The sequence below is a fragment of the Chanodichthys erythropterus genome, chromosome 19 (assembly GCF_024489055.1).
Source record: "Chanodichthys erythropterus isolate Z2021 chromosome 19, ASM2448905v1, whole genome shotgun sequence".
Lineage (NCBI taxonomy): Eukaryota > Metazoa > Chordata > Actinopteri > Cypriniformes > Xenocyprididae > Chanodichthys > Chanodichthys erythropterus.
This window is the reverse complement of record NC_090239.1, coordinates 19,815,461-19,829,004: the sequence shown is the minus strand read 5'-3', so window position 1 is coordinate 19,829,004 and position 13,544 is coordinate 19,815,461. Positions and strand designations below refer to the sequence as shown.

Genomic DNA, 13,544 nt, shown 5'->3' with positions numbered 1-13,544 from the left:
GTAAAATATACAAACCCATAGAAATTGTGGTGAAAACAGAAAAAAAAAATTTTATTTAACGCTTATTTTCCTTCTATTTTCATTACCGGTTATTTATAATACAGGGTTAGTTCTCCCAATAATAAAAATAATGTCATTTATTACTCACGTTTATCTTCGGAACACAAATTAAAGGTGCCCTAGAATGCTTTTTCACAAGATGTAATATAAATCTAAGGTGTCCCCTGAATGCATCTGTGAAGTTTCAGCTTAAAATACCCCATAGATTTTTTTTTATTCAGTTTTTTAACTGCCTATTTTGGGGCATCATTATAAATACGCCAATTCAGCGCGCATCCCCTTTCAATGGTCACACTCCCCGCCCCCAAGCTCGCAACTCTATAATACATTGCATAAACAAAGCTCACATAGCTAATATAACCCTCAAAATGGGTCTTTACAAAGTGTTTGATATGCAGCATGTCTAATCACGTAAGTATGGTATTTATTTGGATGTTTACATTTGATTCTGAATGAGTTTGAGGCTATGCTCCGTGGCTAAAGCTAACATTAAACACTGTTGGAGAGATTTATAAAGAATTAAGTTGTGTGTTTATGAATTATACAGACTGTAAGTGTTTAATAATGAAAATAACGACATGGCTCTGGCTCCGTGAATACAGTAAGAAACGATGGTAACTTTAACCACATTTAACAGTACATTAGCAACATGCTAACGAAACATTTAGAAAGAAGGTTTACAAATATCACTAAAAATATCATGATATCATGGATCATGTCAGTTATTATTGCTCCATTTGACATTTTTCACTATTGCCCTTGCTTGCGTACCTGCATAACGTCTGATGACTCGGCTGTGCACAGCTCCAGACGTTAATACTGGCTTGTCTAATGCCTTGAACATGGGCTGGAATATGCAAAATTTGCAAAATGCTGGAATATGCAAAATATGCAAAATGCTGTTTGAGACTCACTATATGTCATTTCCATGTACAGAACTCTAATTATTTAACTATGCCGAGGTAAATTCAATTTTCAATTCTAGGGCACTTTTAAGATATTGTTGATGAAATCCGATGGCTCAGTGAGGCCTCCATTGAGATCAAAAGCATTGAAGCGCTCAAGATCCATAAAGTTAAAAACATTTGAAACAGTTCACGTTCAGTGGTTCTATCTTAATATTATGAAGCGACAAGAATACTTTTTGTGCAACAAAATAAACAAAATAATGAGTTTTCAACAATATCTAGTGATTTTAAAACACTGCTTCATGAAGCTTCTAAGCTTTATGAATCTTTTGTTTCAAATTAGTGATTCGGATCTCCTATCAAATGGCTAAACTGCTGAAATCACGTGACTTTGGCGCTCCGATCCACTGATTCGATTCATAAAACTCTGAAGCAGTGTTTTGAAACCGGCCCATCATATATTGTTGAAAAGTATCGTTATTTTTATTTTATTTTATTTTTGGTGCACAAAATGTATTCTTGTCGCTTTATAATATTAAGATACAACCACTGAACTCACATTAACTGTTTCAGATATGTTTTTAGTACCTTTACGGACCTTGAGAGTTTCAATGGAGACCTCACTAAGCCATCGGATTTAATCAAAAATATCTTAATTTGTATTCCGAAGATGAACGAAGGTCTTACGGGTGTAGAACGACATGAGGGTGAGAAATAACGACATAATTTTGATTTTTGCGTGAACTAACCCTTTAAGATGTTTAAGTTACATTTTATGTTGTTTTATGTAAATTAAAGTTTATTGCATTATTTATTGTCATGTATTATACTCTAGCCAGTTCTAATATTGAATGCGTATACCCAAAACCAATGAGCTTTATCTTTTTATGCATTTAGGCCTATTAATTTTATGTTGTCTAAACGATTTAAAAAATTACAGCTATAACTACAGCTTTGCCATTTATGTATTTAATGTCACATCTGTCACCAGAGCTGGCCTGACAGTTAATTATGGTCATTTTAAGACCTCATGTTTACTTTCTGTTATCAAAAAAGTAATAAAACTATTATTGCCATTGTAATTATTGAGGAGCAATCAAGCAGAGGTGATCAGCATTAGCCTTAATGGAGCCTGACTAATGTGGTTAAAGCAGAATACAGGGTCTGAATAACGGAAACTGTTCTGTCAAGAGTCTGATTCTGTATCATTTCATGTCCTCCTTTAGTCTGCCATGTTACCCACAAATCTCAGCCCCAGTTCCTCCTCCTGCCAAAACTGCACTGTTGTAACCTCGTGACAGTGGAGGACAGCTGCTTTCAATTAACACAGGAGGATGAGAAAAAAAGGCCTACAAGACTGTAACCAATCCAGATTGAACTCCAAACATCTTGAGAGTGTGTTTGAATCAAGCTCTTGGTGTCACATGTAAAGAAGTTAAAATAAAAGGTTTCCAGAGCTCAGCAAAAAGGGTTTTTCTCCAGGCCTAGTAAGGCTATAGCAATTGATAAAAAAAAACAGTAATATTGTGAAATATTATGATTTAAAATTACTGCTTTCTACTTTAATATATTTTAACATGTCATTTATTCCTGTGATGGCAAAGCTGAATTTTCAGCACCATTACTCTAGTAACCACTGATCAGTGTCACATGATCCTTCAGAAAGCATTCTAATTTGCTGATTTGGTGCTTCAAGAAACATTACTTTTTATGATCACAATTGAAAACAGTTGTGCTGCTATTATTTCACATTTTTTTTGTGAAAACCATGATACATTTTTACACATTTCTTTTATAAACAGAAAGTTAATTTATGTCAAATAGAAATCTTTTGTAATATTGTAAATGTCTTTACTGTCACTTTTGATCAATTTAATACATCCTTGCTAAATAAACTTATTTTATTCTTTAAATTTCTTTCAAAATTTTGCAGAAAACAGCATCTGTCTGGTGTCTATATTTAAGCTGCATACACATACATTTTAACAGAAATGTAAATCAAATGGATCATTTAATGAAACCATACACTTTTTTTCTAATCTGTACACTGTATTAAGTATGTGTTAATGCATTAACATTAAAACAAAGTGCTACTTTTTTTAATCTTTTGGCTATTTTTATTTAATAAAAAGTAATTCAATAACATGATTATGGCAGCAGAACAACATCACGTATGCACATCAACCCTTTTTACTAGGGATGTCCAGATCCGATCACATGATCGGAAATCGGGCCCGATCATGTGGTTTCAGACTCGATCGGAATCGGACATTACCTCCCGATCAGGACTCGGATACATATGTATAAGGGGTGCAACGGTTCTCCACTTACGGACCGCACTTGCACTGCGGTCCATCTCGAATGACGACGCATCTATTGGTTAATATGGTTTGTTTAAAATAGCAACGTGGAATACAGACAGAGTTCAGATAATGTATGTTTCAGTCGATGGATGCACAAAACGTTACAACAACGATAATCAGAAAGCGTGGACAAAACAATCACTCTTTGTAAACTGTTAACTGCGAGTGCCGTCTGCTCTCATGTCCAGTCATTTACGCCGTCATCACCCGGGTGTTGACACACGTTGCACACGTTGCTGTCTGTATTTAAACTAACTCTTTTAAGCCTTGCTGATTTAAACCTTAAAGAACAAGACGCGAAAGAGAACTCGCGCGCGCTGTGAGAAGATTTGTGTGCGCTCATCCGAAGCGCGCACACGCTTATTCCAGTCAGCGCGCAAATACTGAGTTCTCTTTCAAGTCTTGCGCTTCAGCAGACAAATTCATACAAACATTATGTCAACATGCCCGTCCTAGCGAGTATCCTAGCAAACATAGTCGGTTATGTCTTAAGTGAACGTATATTAGTCGAGAAAGACAGCGCATGTGTAACAGTATATGTAGCTACTGGATCGTGCATGTCTTAAAGGGAAAACAACTATTCCTGCTGCCTGTATTAATGTTAAATCAAACAACAAATAACAAAGAAATCACTCACTGCTCTTGACTGAATAGTTTTTGTAACTTCAATAATGATTAATCTTTATTTATTTTATACAGTAAAGATAATATGCAGTGATATTTTATATTTGATTACTATTTGAAAACCGAATACCTGAAAAACCTGAAAAGCATCCTGGATCTGTTTTTTCGCTCTTCTTTATTCTTTTTTATGTAGGCTATTAAGTATCGGATCGGGACTCGGTATCGGCAGATACTCAAAATCAAATGACTCGGACTCGGACTCGAGGGCAAAAAAACGTGATCGGGACATCCCTACTTTTTACAACACAAATTTTTGTCTGAAGTAAATGAGTGGGGTATTACTGAAGATTATAGAGCACGGCAAGACTAAAAAAAAACAACAACAAAAAAAACAACAACAAAAAAAAACAACAACAAAAAAAAACAACAACAAAAAAACAGCATTTTCGATATGGGTGTAATTTAAGCTTTAGAGCAAATTTTCAAGTATTGTCAAGTTATGTTTATTACAGACTTTATTTCACTCATAAATTGAAAACCCCAATAGGAAAATCTCAAAGGAACCAAATTCTGAGGCAATACCTGCACATTATATCATGTCGAACACTTCAACAGCTAAATGCGTTGATTCCGAGTTTGGTATTCTGCATTCTTGTCTTTAGTCTACATTATGAATATAAAACTTAAAATGCAATTACTTATTGTAGTAATCATTTCAATGTCATGTCATGAATAGGGCTGTCAAACGATTAATCGTGATTAATCTAATTAAACGATTAATCGAGTTTGCCTAATATATGTGGGTGTACTGTGTGTAATTATTATGTATATATAAATACAAAAACATTCATGTATATATTTGAGAAATATTTACAAGTATATGTATTTATTTATATTTTTATATAATTTATATTATATATAAATAAAAATATTTTGTACATAAATAACATATTTCTCTTAAATATATACATTAATTTGTGTGTATTTATATATACATAATAATTACACACAGTACACCCACATATATTATGCAAACTCAAACTTATTTTGTATACGATTAATCACGATTAATCGTTTGACAGCCCTAGTCATGAACAACTCCCATCACCCGTTAAACTGTTAATAGAGTACCTCAGAGATGACTTGTTTTTGTAGGCAAATCCCGGAAGCGAGTTAGCATTTTAGGACTTCCGGTTCCATCGTCCTCAAGTCTATGGGTTTTTTTAATGTGTTTTTGCTAAATCCCCTGAAATAAGGTCTGTGGTTAACAAAGTTTCTAAATATTTTCACGTTTTGATCTATGGCATAAAATACACCAGTTATAACCCACGGTTTTTAAACCTTTATTGTGTCTTAAAAACGGCGGTTGCTAACAAATTGCTAAAAGGGACTACTTCCTTTGGCGGGGACGGCATCATGACAAACAGGACATTTGGAAAGCATTTCTCATGAAAAACTGGATAAGTATTCATACACAGCGCAGATCATAATCAGCGAGCATGTTTTTAAATAAAGTTGTTTTTTTTGTGGTGACGTTGATCTGTGACCATGGTGTGCTGTAGTCCGTTTATAGCCTACTGTTAGCTTGTTAGCCGTCGACTTTATTTAGGCTTCAAAATGTATAAATGTTGTGTTAACTTGTAAAGATTATCTTGATAGACAAAATGTGTAAGTGTCATAACCCTTTGTTAAACACAGAGCTTATTTTTTGCGATTTTTCAAAAGTCTATGGAAAAAATGCATAGGCTTTCGATCGAGGGAACCCATGCGCCGCTAACTTCCGGGATGGCCTACAAAAATACATCATCCTTGAGGTACTCTATGAAGATAGGACGAGTACTTCTATGTGCTTGCTGACATCAAGACACTGATAAAGTAATGCGCAAATGAGCCACAGCTTGATCTTTAATAAAGGTCATTTGATAATATATTTGTTTATCTTTTTTAATCACACTGGACGTTAAAAAAAAAAAAAAAAAAAAAAAAAAAAAATCAAGCATTTAAGGACGATATTAAGAGCACATTTCAAACCTTAATAAACGAAGCATTTTCAAACCTTTCAAAACTCATTGGGAACCCTGAACTTCAAAAACAAATTACAAATCCTTGTCAGTGTTAGCTAGATATATAATGTTAAAAGATGAGGTATTAAGCACTTATTGGGCAGTTCTTATCTCCTATTGCTGTTTTGTAATTTCATGGATGGCCTTATATACTAAAGGGGAAAAAGAAAATCCATCAAAGATAAAATTATACTTTATCTTACATTATCTTTATTTGCATGTTATCTTCAGTGAATAAACATACATGGCTAGTGTATGGCCTGAAGCACTTTGTCCATCATGGTTTGAGCTGAGCATTACATACTGATGAACAGATTTTTTTATTTGATAAATCAAAGCTGATTAAGAGCAGATACGGTACAAGCCACTGTAAAAATCTCTGCACAGACTGCTTGATTTTCTGTAACAGACTTTTAAAACAGCCATGCTTTTAATTTAATGACTACAATCTTGCTTTTCCTTTTTTTGCTGAAACAAAAACAGCACCTGAGGCCAGTGAAAAGCCTGAGCTGACAATAGATGTGCATCATCAGCAAACTGACAGGTGGTTCTAGTCTTCTGATAAATTGCGAGGTAACGTGGCACTAATGTGCCTTGGGATGTTGTTATGCACAAGCGTGCAGTTTAGATCGGCGGATAGAAACTTACATTACACGGTTCAAACCACAGATCATTGTTGGATCTGCCTCTGAGTTAATTCTTTGATTTCATTCATAGAAATGAAACTTCCTCAGTACGACTTCCTGTTTAAAAAAAAGAATAAGGAGAGATTTCCTTTGAGAGGTTGCATGCCGAACAGTGTACTGCCTCCTCACAATCACAGGAACCATGGGACCAGCTGAGCCCTGCGCCCAGCCACCTCAACACCCCCCGCTCCCTGCGTCCGTCCGACCCTCAACCGCTTCAAGTCTGCTTTCTGCATCACACTCAAGTGATTTATTGTTCGTAAAATAAATTCAGGAAGAGATGAGAATTCCAGCTGAATCTCTTTTATCCACATGTAAAACATTTGTGTTTACAAGGCAACAGTCAATGACTGGCTTTAATGTTTTCATATTATTTAGCAAATGGCTCTGTGTATACAAAATTGTTAATGATAAACAAAAGTAAAAAATGTGCATTCAATTCAAAATTTTGGGGTCGGTCAGATCTTTGAATGTTTTTTTTTAAAGAAGTCTCTTATGCTCACCAAGGCTGCATTTATTTGATGAAAAATTTAAAATAGCGTTTTCTATGGAAGCTTGTTTCCGCCACTGAATAAAAAATAAAGATAATTGTGACTTTTTATCTCACAAATCGGACTTTCTCATAATTGAGAGTTTACATCTTGCAATTCTGACTTTTTTCTCAGAATTGTTTGAAATAAATCCACAATTGCGAGAAATAAAATCAGAATTGTGAGATATAAACTTGCAATTGCATGTTATAAATTTAGAATTGTGAGATATAAAAAAAAAAAGTAAATTGCAAATTTATATCTCGCTACTTGTTACTTTATAACATGCAATTACAAGTTTATATCCCACAATTCTGACTTCTTTTCTCAGAATTATATGATATAAAGTCCAATAATGAGGAGGGGGGGTGACTTTTTTTCCCCTCACAATTGCGACTTTATTTCTCGCAATTCTGACTTTATTTCTCGCAATTCTGACTTTATTTCTCGCAATTCTGACTTTATTTCTAAGAATTGTGAATTTATATCTCGCAATTCTGACTTTATTTCTCGCAATTCTGACTTTATTTCTCGCAATTCTGACTTTATTTCTAAGAATTGTGAATTTATATCTCGCAATTCTGACTTTATTTCTCGCAATTCTGACTTTATTTCTCGCAAATCTGACTTTATTTCTCGCAAATCTGACTTTATTTCTCGCAAATCTGACTTTATTTCTCGCAAATCTGACTTTATTTCTCGCAAATCTGACTTTATTTCTCGCAAATCTGACTTTATTTCTCGCAAATCTGACTTTATTTCTCGCAAATCTGACTATTTCTCAGAATTGTGAATTTATATATCGCAATTCTGACTTTATTTCTCGCAAATCTGACTTTATTTCTCGCAAATCTGACTTTATTTCTCGCAAATCTGACTTTATTTCTCGCAAATCTGACTTTATTTCTCGCAATTCTGACTTTATTTCTCGCAATTCTGACTTTATTTCTAAGAATTGTGAATTTATATCTTGCAATTCTGACTTTTTATTTCTCGCAAATCTGACTTTTTATTTCTCGCAAATCTGACTATTTCTCGCAAATCTGACTTTATTTCTCGCAAATCTGACTTTATTTCTCGCAAATCTGACTTTATTTCTCAGAATTGTGAATTTATATCTCGCAATTCTGACTTTATTTCTCGCAAATCTGACTATATTTCTCGCAAATCAGACTTTATTTCTCGCAAATCAGACTTTATTTCTCGCAAATCAGACTTTATTTCTCGCAAATCTGACTATTTCTCGCAAATCTGACTTTATTTCTAAGAATTGTGAATTTATTTCTCGCAATTCTGACTTTATTTCTCTCAATTCTGACTTTATTTCTCGCAATTCTGACTTTATTTCTCGCAATTCTGACTTTATTTCTCACAATTCTGACTTTATTTCTCGCAATTCTGACTTTATTTCTCGCAATTCTGACTTTATTTCTCGCAATTCTGACTTTATTTCTAAGAATTGTGAATTTATATCTTGCAATTCTGACTTTATTTCTAAGAATTGTGAATTTATTTCTCGCAATTCTGACTTTATTTCTCGCAATTCTGACTTTATTTCTCTCAATTCTGACTTTATTTCTCGCAATTCTGACTTTATTTCTCACAATTCTGACTTTATTTCTCGCAATTCTGACTTTATTTCTCGCAATTCTGACTTTATTTCTCGCAATTCTGACTTTATTTCTCGCAATTTTGACTTTATTTCTCGCAATTCTGACTTTATTTCTAAGAATTGTGAATTTATATCTTGCAATTCTGACTTTATTTCTAAGAATTGTGAATTTATATCTTGCAATTCTGACTTTTTATTTCTCGCAAATCGGACTTTATTTCTCGCAAATCTGACTTTATTTCTCGCAAATCTGACTTTATTTCTCTCAATTCTGACTTTATTTCTCGCAATTCTGACTTTATTTCTCGCAATTCTGACTTTATTTCTCTCAATTCTGACTTTATTTCTCGCAATTCTGACTTTATTTCTCGCAATTCTGACTTTATTTCTCACAATTCTGACTTTATTTCTCACAATTCTGACTTTATTTCTCGCAATTCTGACTTTATTTCTCGCAATTCTGACTTTATTTCTCGCAATTCTGACTTTATTTCTAAGAATTGTGAATTTATATCTTGCAATTCTGACTTTATTTCTAAGAATTGTGAATTTATTTCTCGCAATTCTGACTTTATTTCTCGCAATTCTGACTTTATTTCTCTCAATTCTGACTTTATTTCTCGCAATTCTGACTTTATTTCTCACAATTCTGACTTTATTTCTCGCAATTCTGACTTTATTTCTCGCAATTCTGACTTTATTTCTCGCAATTCTGACTTTATTTCTCGCAATTTTGACTTTATTTCTCGCAATTCTGACTTTATTTCTAAGAATTGTGAATTTATATCTTGCAATTCTGACTTTATTTCTAAGAATTGTGAATTTATATCTTGCAATTCTGACTTTTTATTTCTCGCAAATCGGACTTTATTTCTCGCAAATCTGACTTTATTTCTCGCAAATCTGACTTTATTTCTCGCAAATCTGACTTTATTTCTAAGAATTGTGCATTTACATATCGCAATTCTGACTTTATTTCTCAGAATTGTGAATTTATATCTTGCAATTCTGACTTTATTTCTCGCAATTCTGACTTTATTTCTAAGAATTGTGAATTTATATCTCGCAATTCTGACATTATTTCTCTCAATTCTGACTATTTCTTGCAATAGTGAATTTATATCTCGCAATTCTGACTTAATTTCGCTCAATTGTGAATTTATATCTCGCAATTCTGAGAAAAAAAGTCAGAATTGCATGTTGTAAACAATTTAAAACCAAATTATGCATTTTAAGTTCATTATAGTATGTAAATCTTCATTTCAAAGTATAATTTCACACCTCAAATTTTGTGAGAAAACACTGGGCTGTCTTGTGGTGGTGGACTAACCACCTTCTTTATAGAAGATAGTAATTTTCTGAGGCCTAGAAAGACTGAGAGGGCTGTAAGTTCCTGGTATTCCAAACTGCAACAAAATTATAAATCACCTCTGAAAGGGAAAGGCCTTGCCCCAGTTGGGCTCAGTGTGAACACCAGTAAACTGTCAGCTACTGGCATTTCTCATCTTATACGGCTCCATTGTCATAAGGCTAGCCATGTCTCTGGTGGCTGATCGAATTGCACACATTTAAAGGGAATGAGGCTGAGGACATGGATGCTAAAGGTCAGGTTAACCACCAGTTAGATGAGCATAGCTGATAGGTAGGTACATTTCTCCCTGTAAATGTGCTATGATTGGTAAAGAGGTGTGTTATTATCCCTAAAAATCTATTCAAGAAAGATTACTGAAAGGAATTCCCAGATAGGTATGTTACATGATATCTACCTACAGTTCATTTAATCATGCGGCATGTTCAATAAAGTTAACCTAATTGATTCAAACTCATTTTAAAATCTATATTAAAGTCAGCATGAAACAGAAGTTGCGATAGTCTTTTCTTCCCTATTGTCATGTATTTTCGAGTGAAACGGCTTCTCGAACAAGAAGAAATGTAGGGTGGGACTTGATTTTGTCCATCAGGAATTGATTAGATCGTTATGGTTTGCTATTGTTGCCGTGATGTCATGTGAGCGACAGGTTGTCACCACTGCTTCAGGAAGCTTCGGAGCATAATGAATCAGCGTGTCGAATCAGCTGTTTGGAGCGCCAAAGTCATGTGATTTCAGCAGTTTGGCAGTTTGACACGCGTTCCGAATCATGATTCGATACGCTGATTCATTATGCTCCGAAGCTTCCTGAAGCAGTGTTTTGAAATCGGCCACCACTAAATAAGTCGTTATTTTGTTTTTTTTGGCACACCAAAAATATTATCATCGCTTTATAATATTAATATTGAACCACTGTACTCAAATGAACTGATTTAAATATGTTTTTAGTACATTAATGGATCTTGAGAGAGGAAATGTCATTGCTGGCTATGGAGGCCTCACTGAGTCATCAGATTTCACCAAAAATATCTTAATTTGTTCTGAAGATGAACGAAGGTCTTATGGGTGTGGAACGGCATGAGGATGAGTAATAAATGACAGAATATTCATTTTTAGGTAAACTAACCCTTTAAGTGCTTGAAGTAAGCAAACTATTGTTCGGCTTGAGAAAAAAGGATTTACAGCTGTAACACCTCCTTGAAAGACCTGTGATCGTCATCTGTCCTACATGTTAAGAATCTGGCCTATTTACCCTCAAGCAGCAGAAAGAAGAATGCAGTTTGAGGCTTTATCAACAGTCAGAGGAGTCAGAAGTGATGACCAAGCGCATACCATTTCAATGTAGGATACAAAGTATGAGCTCAAAGGACTTTGCTAGATGACAAACCAAAATTAGAGAATACAATAAGCACGCATAACACCCAGAAACTGTATTTTCCAAAAGAGCCCGAGTGTTCTGAATACACCCATGAACAGGCAACATATTCAGGTATTAATTTGGAAGTCAGATTTATTTGTCATGGATCGGCCCTTATAACTGGTTCAAGAAATAATTTAACAATTATATCACGTCATGACATCCCCTGCATGGTACATGTTCCAATAAAGAAATATGTAGTCGCATATTACGGTTTGTTACATTATTCATATCATAGGCATATTAAGTTTTATTATTAATAGGTGTTTATTGTATTTTTTACAATAAACACACAGTTGTATCAGCACAGCTCATAAAAACAGTCTTTTAGAACCTAAATGTAATTTGCAGTGAGTTCTAGAACAAAGAACCACTCTGTCTGATTCATGAGTGACTCGATTCGTCAACGAATTGTTCAGACCGGTTTTTTAACAGATCCGACTCAATAAATTGATTCATTCACGAATCAGACACTTCTAATCTTCAGGAGTTTATCAGATACTTTATCTTACAGCATATAAATTAAGGAAGAGATGAGAATTCCAGCTAAATCCCTTTTATCACATATAAAACGTTTGTATTTACAATGCAGTCGTTAATGACTGGCTTTAATGTGTTTGTGTTTGCAAATGGCTCTGTGCATTGGAAAAGTTGTTAATGAGAAACATAAGTTTAAAAAAAATAATAATAATAATACATTTTAACCTGTAGTCAAAAATTTGCATTACACTACCAATCAAAAGTTTGGTTCTCGATCAGACATTTGAATGTTTTTTTTTTTTTTTTTTTTTAAGAAGTCTCATGCTCAGCAAGGCTATTTTCTATATCTGTATGCTCTCTAATTTTAGGTGTTCTGTTGCAGCAGCCATGACTCAGCTCAAGTCTTTTAGAACCTAAATATTTTATAGTGAATGAGTTCTAGAACTAAGACCCGCTCTTCATGAGTGAATCGAATTGTGAACGAATTGTTCAGACCGTTTTTTCCCTAGCATATCCGACCAATTCATTGTAAAGATCCGAATCAAAAGAATGATTCGTTCGCGAATCAGACATATCTAATCTTCAGTAGCTTATCAGATACTTTATCTAGCAATATTGTCCCATTAAGATGTAGTATTAAATAAACTGTATCGAGGCCGCAACGAATCCTACTAACAGTTAAGAGCCAAAAGTAACATCTAAAAAGTTAACTCTGTTCAAACAACTGCGTAATCCTAGTAACGTTATGTGATATAAAAAGTTTAGTGTTGAGCTAATTACTATTATACTTTGAGGTAAATCGAAAAGATTTGTTTTAGGCAGCTGGTTAATTCGGCTACCGCCTTGACAACACAACATAACAACAACATATGAAACCATGACAGAGCTGTCCGTGCCCATCCACGAGATGGCAAAACCAGATAAAAACTTTAAATCTGTACTCGCCTGCCAACTGTTTGATTGGCGAGCTGTTTCATCCGATTAAACTGTTTCTTCATTTTAGTGGCGTCGGCCTCAAACCCCAGTTTTTAAGACGTGGAGAGTGTGTTCGTCGATGCCTCATGAGCTGAAAGATCCTTGAGCACGATGGTGAAGTCGTGTGGATAATTACATTAAAACAGCCCGGTGCACGGTTAGCTCAAGCAGCTAGAAAACTAGCCGAACGGGAGAGAAAAAAACAGTAGAGTGGAAAAAAGTTAGCTCCGGTAAGTAGCGGTGCTCGTTTCATGTCATTCCGTGTTGCAACTGTTCTCAAAAGCGGGAGTGAGTGGAGTTTCCACGTATGCCAGCCCGTGACATCTACGGGAGAGAGTGGAAGTGCATGGCAGCGGGCTGATCACTCCATCCGTGTCGGGTTCAGTGTGTGTTTCACAGCTCAGATCAGCGCTGCTCCAGGCTGATCATGATGGCATTATTGTGGACACAGGGGCGG

General features: G+C 34.7%; 1 protein-coding gene across 2 annotated transcripts in view; it reads right to left on the bottom strand.

The window, feature by feature from the left end:
* arhgap17a (Rho GTPase activating protein 17a) overlaps positions 1-13,544 on the bottom strand; it is a 45,218-nt gene extending 31,674 nt beyond the window's left edge. The window contains exon 1 of one of the 2 annotated variants that reach the window (XM_067370248.1): positions 13,058-13,544. In XM_067370248.1, coding sequence (XP_067226349.1) covers positions 13,058-13,110 — 53 coding nt within the window. In that variant the 5' untranslated portion in view covers positions 13,111-13,544. The remainder of the gene's footprint in view (positions 1-13,057) is intronic. The other variant, XM_067370249.1, reaches the window with a different exon arrangement.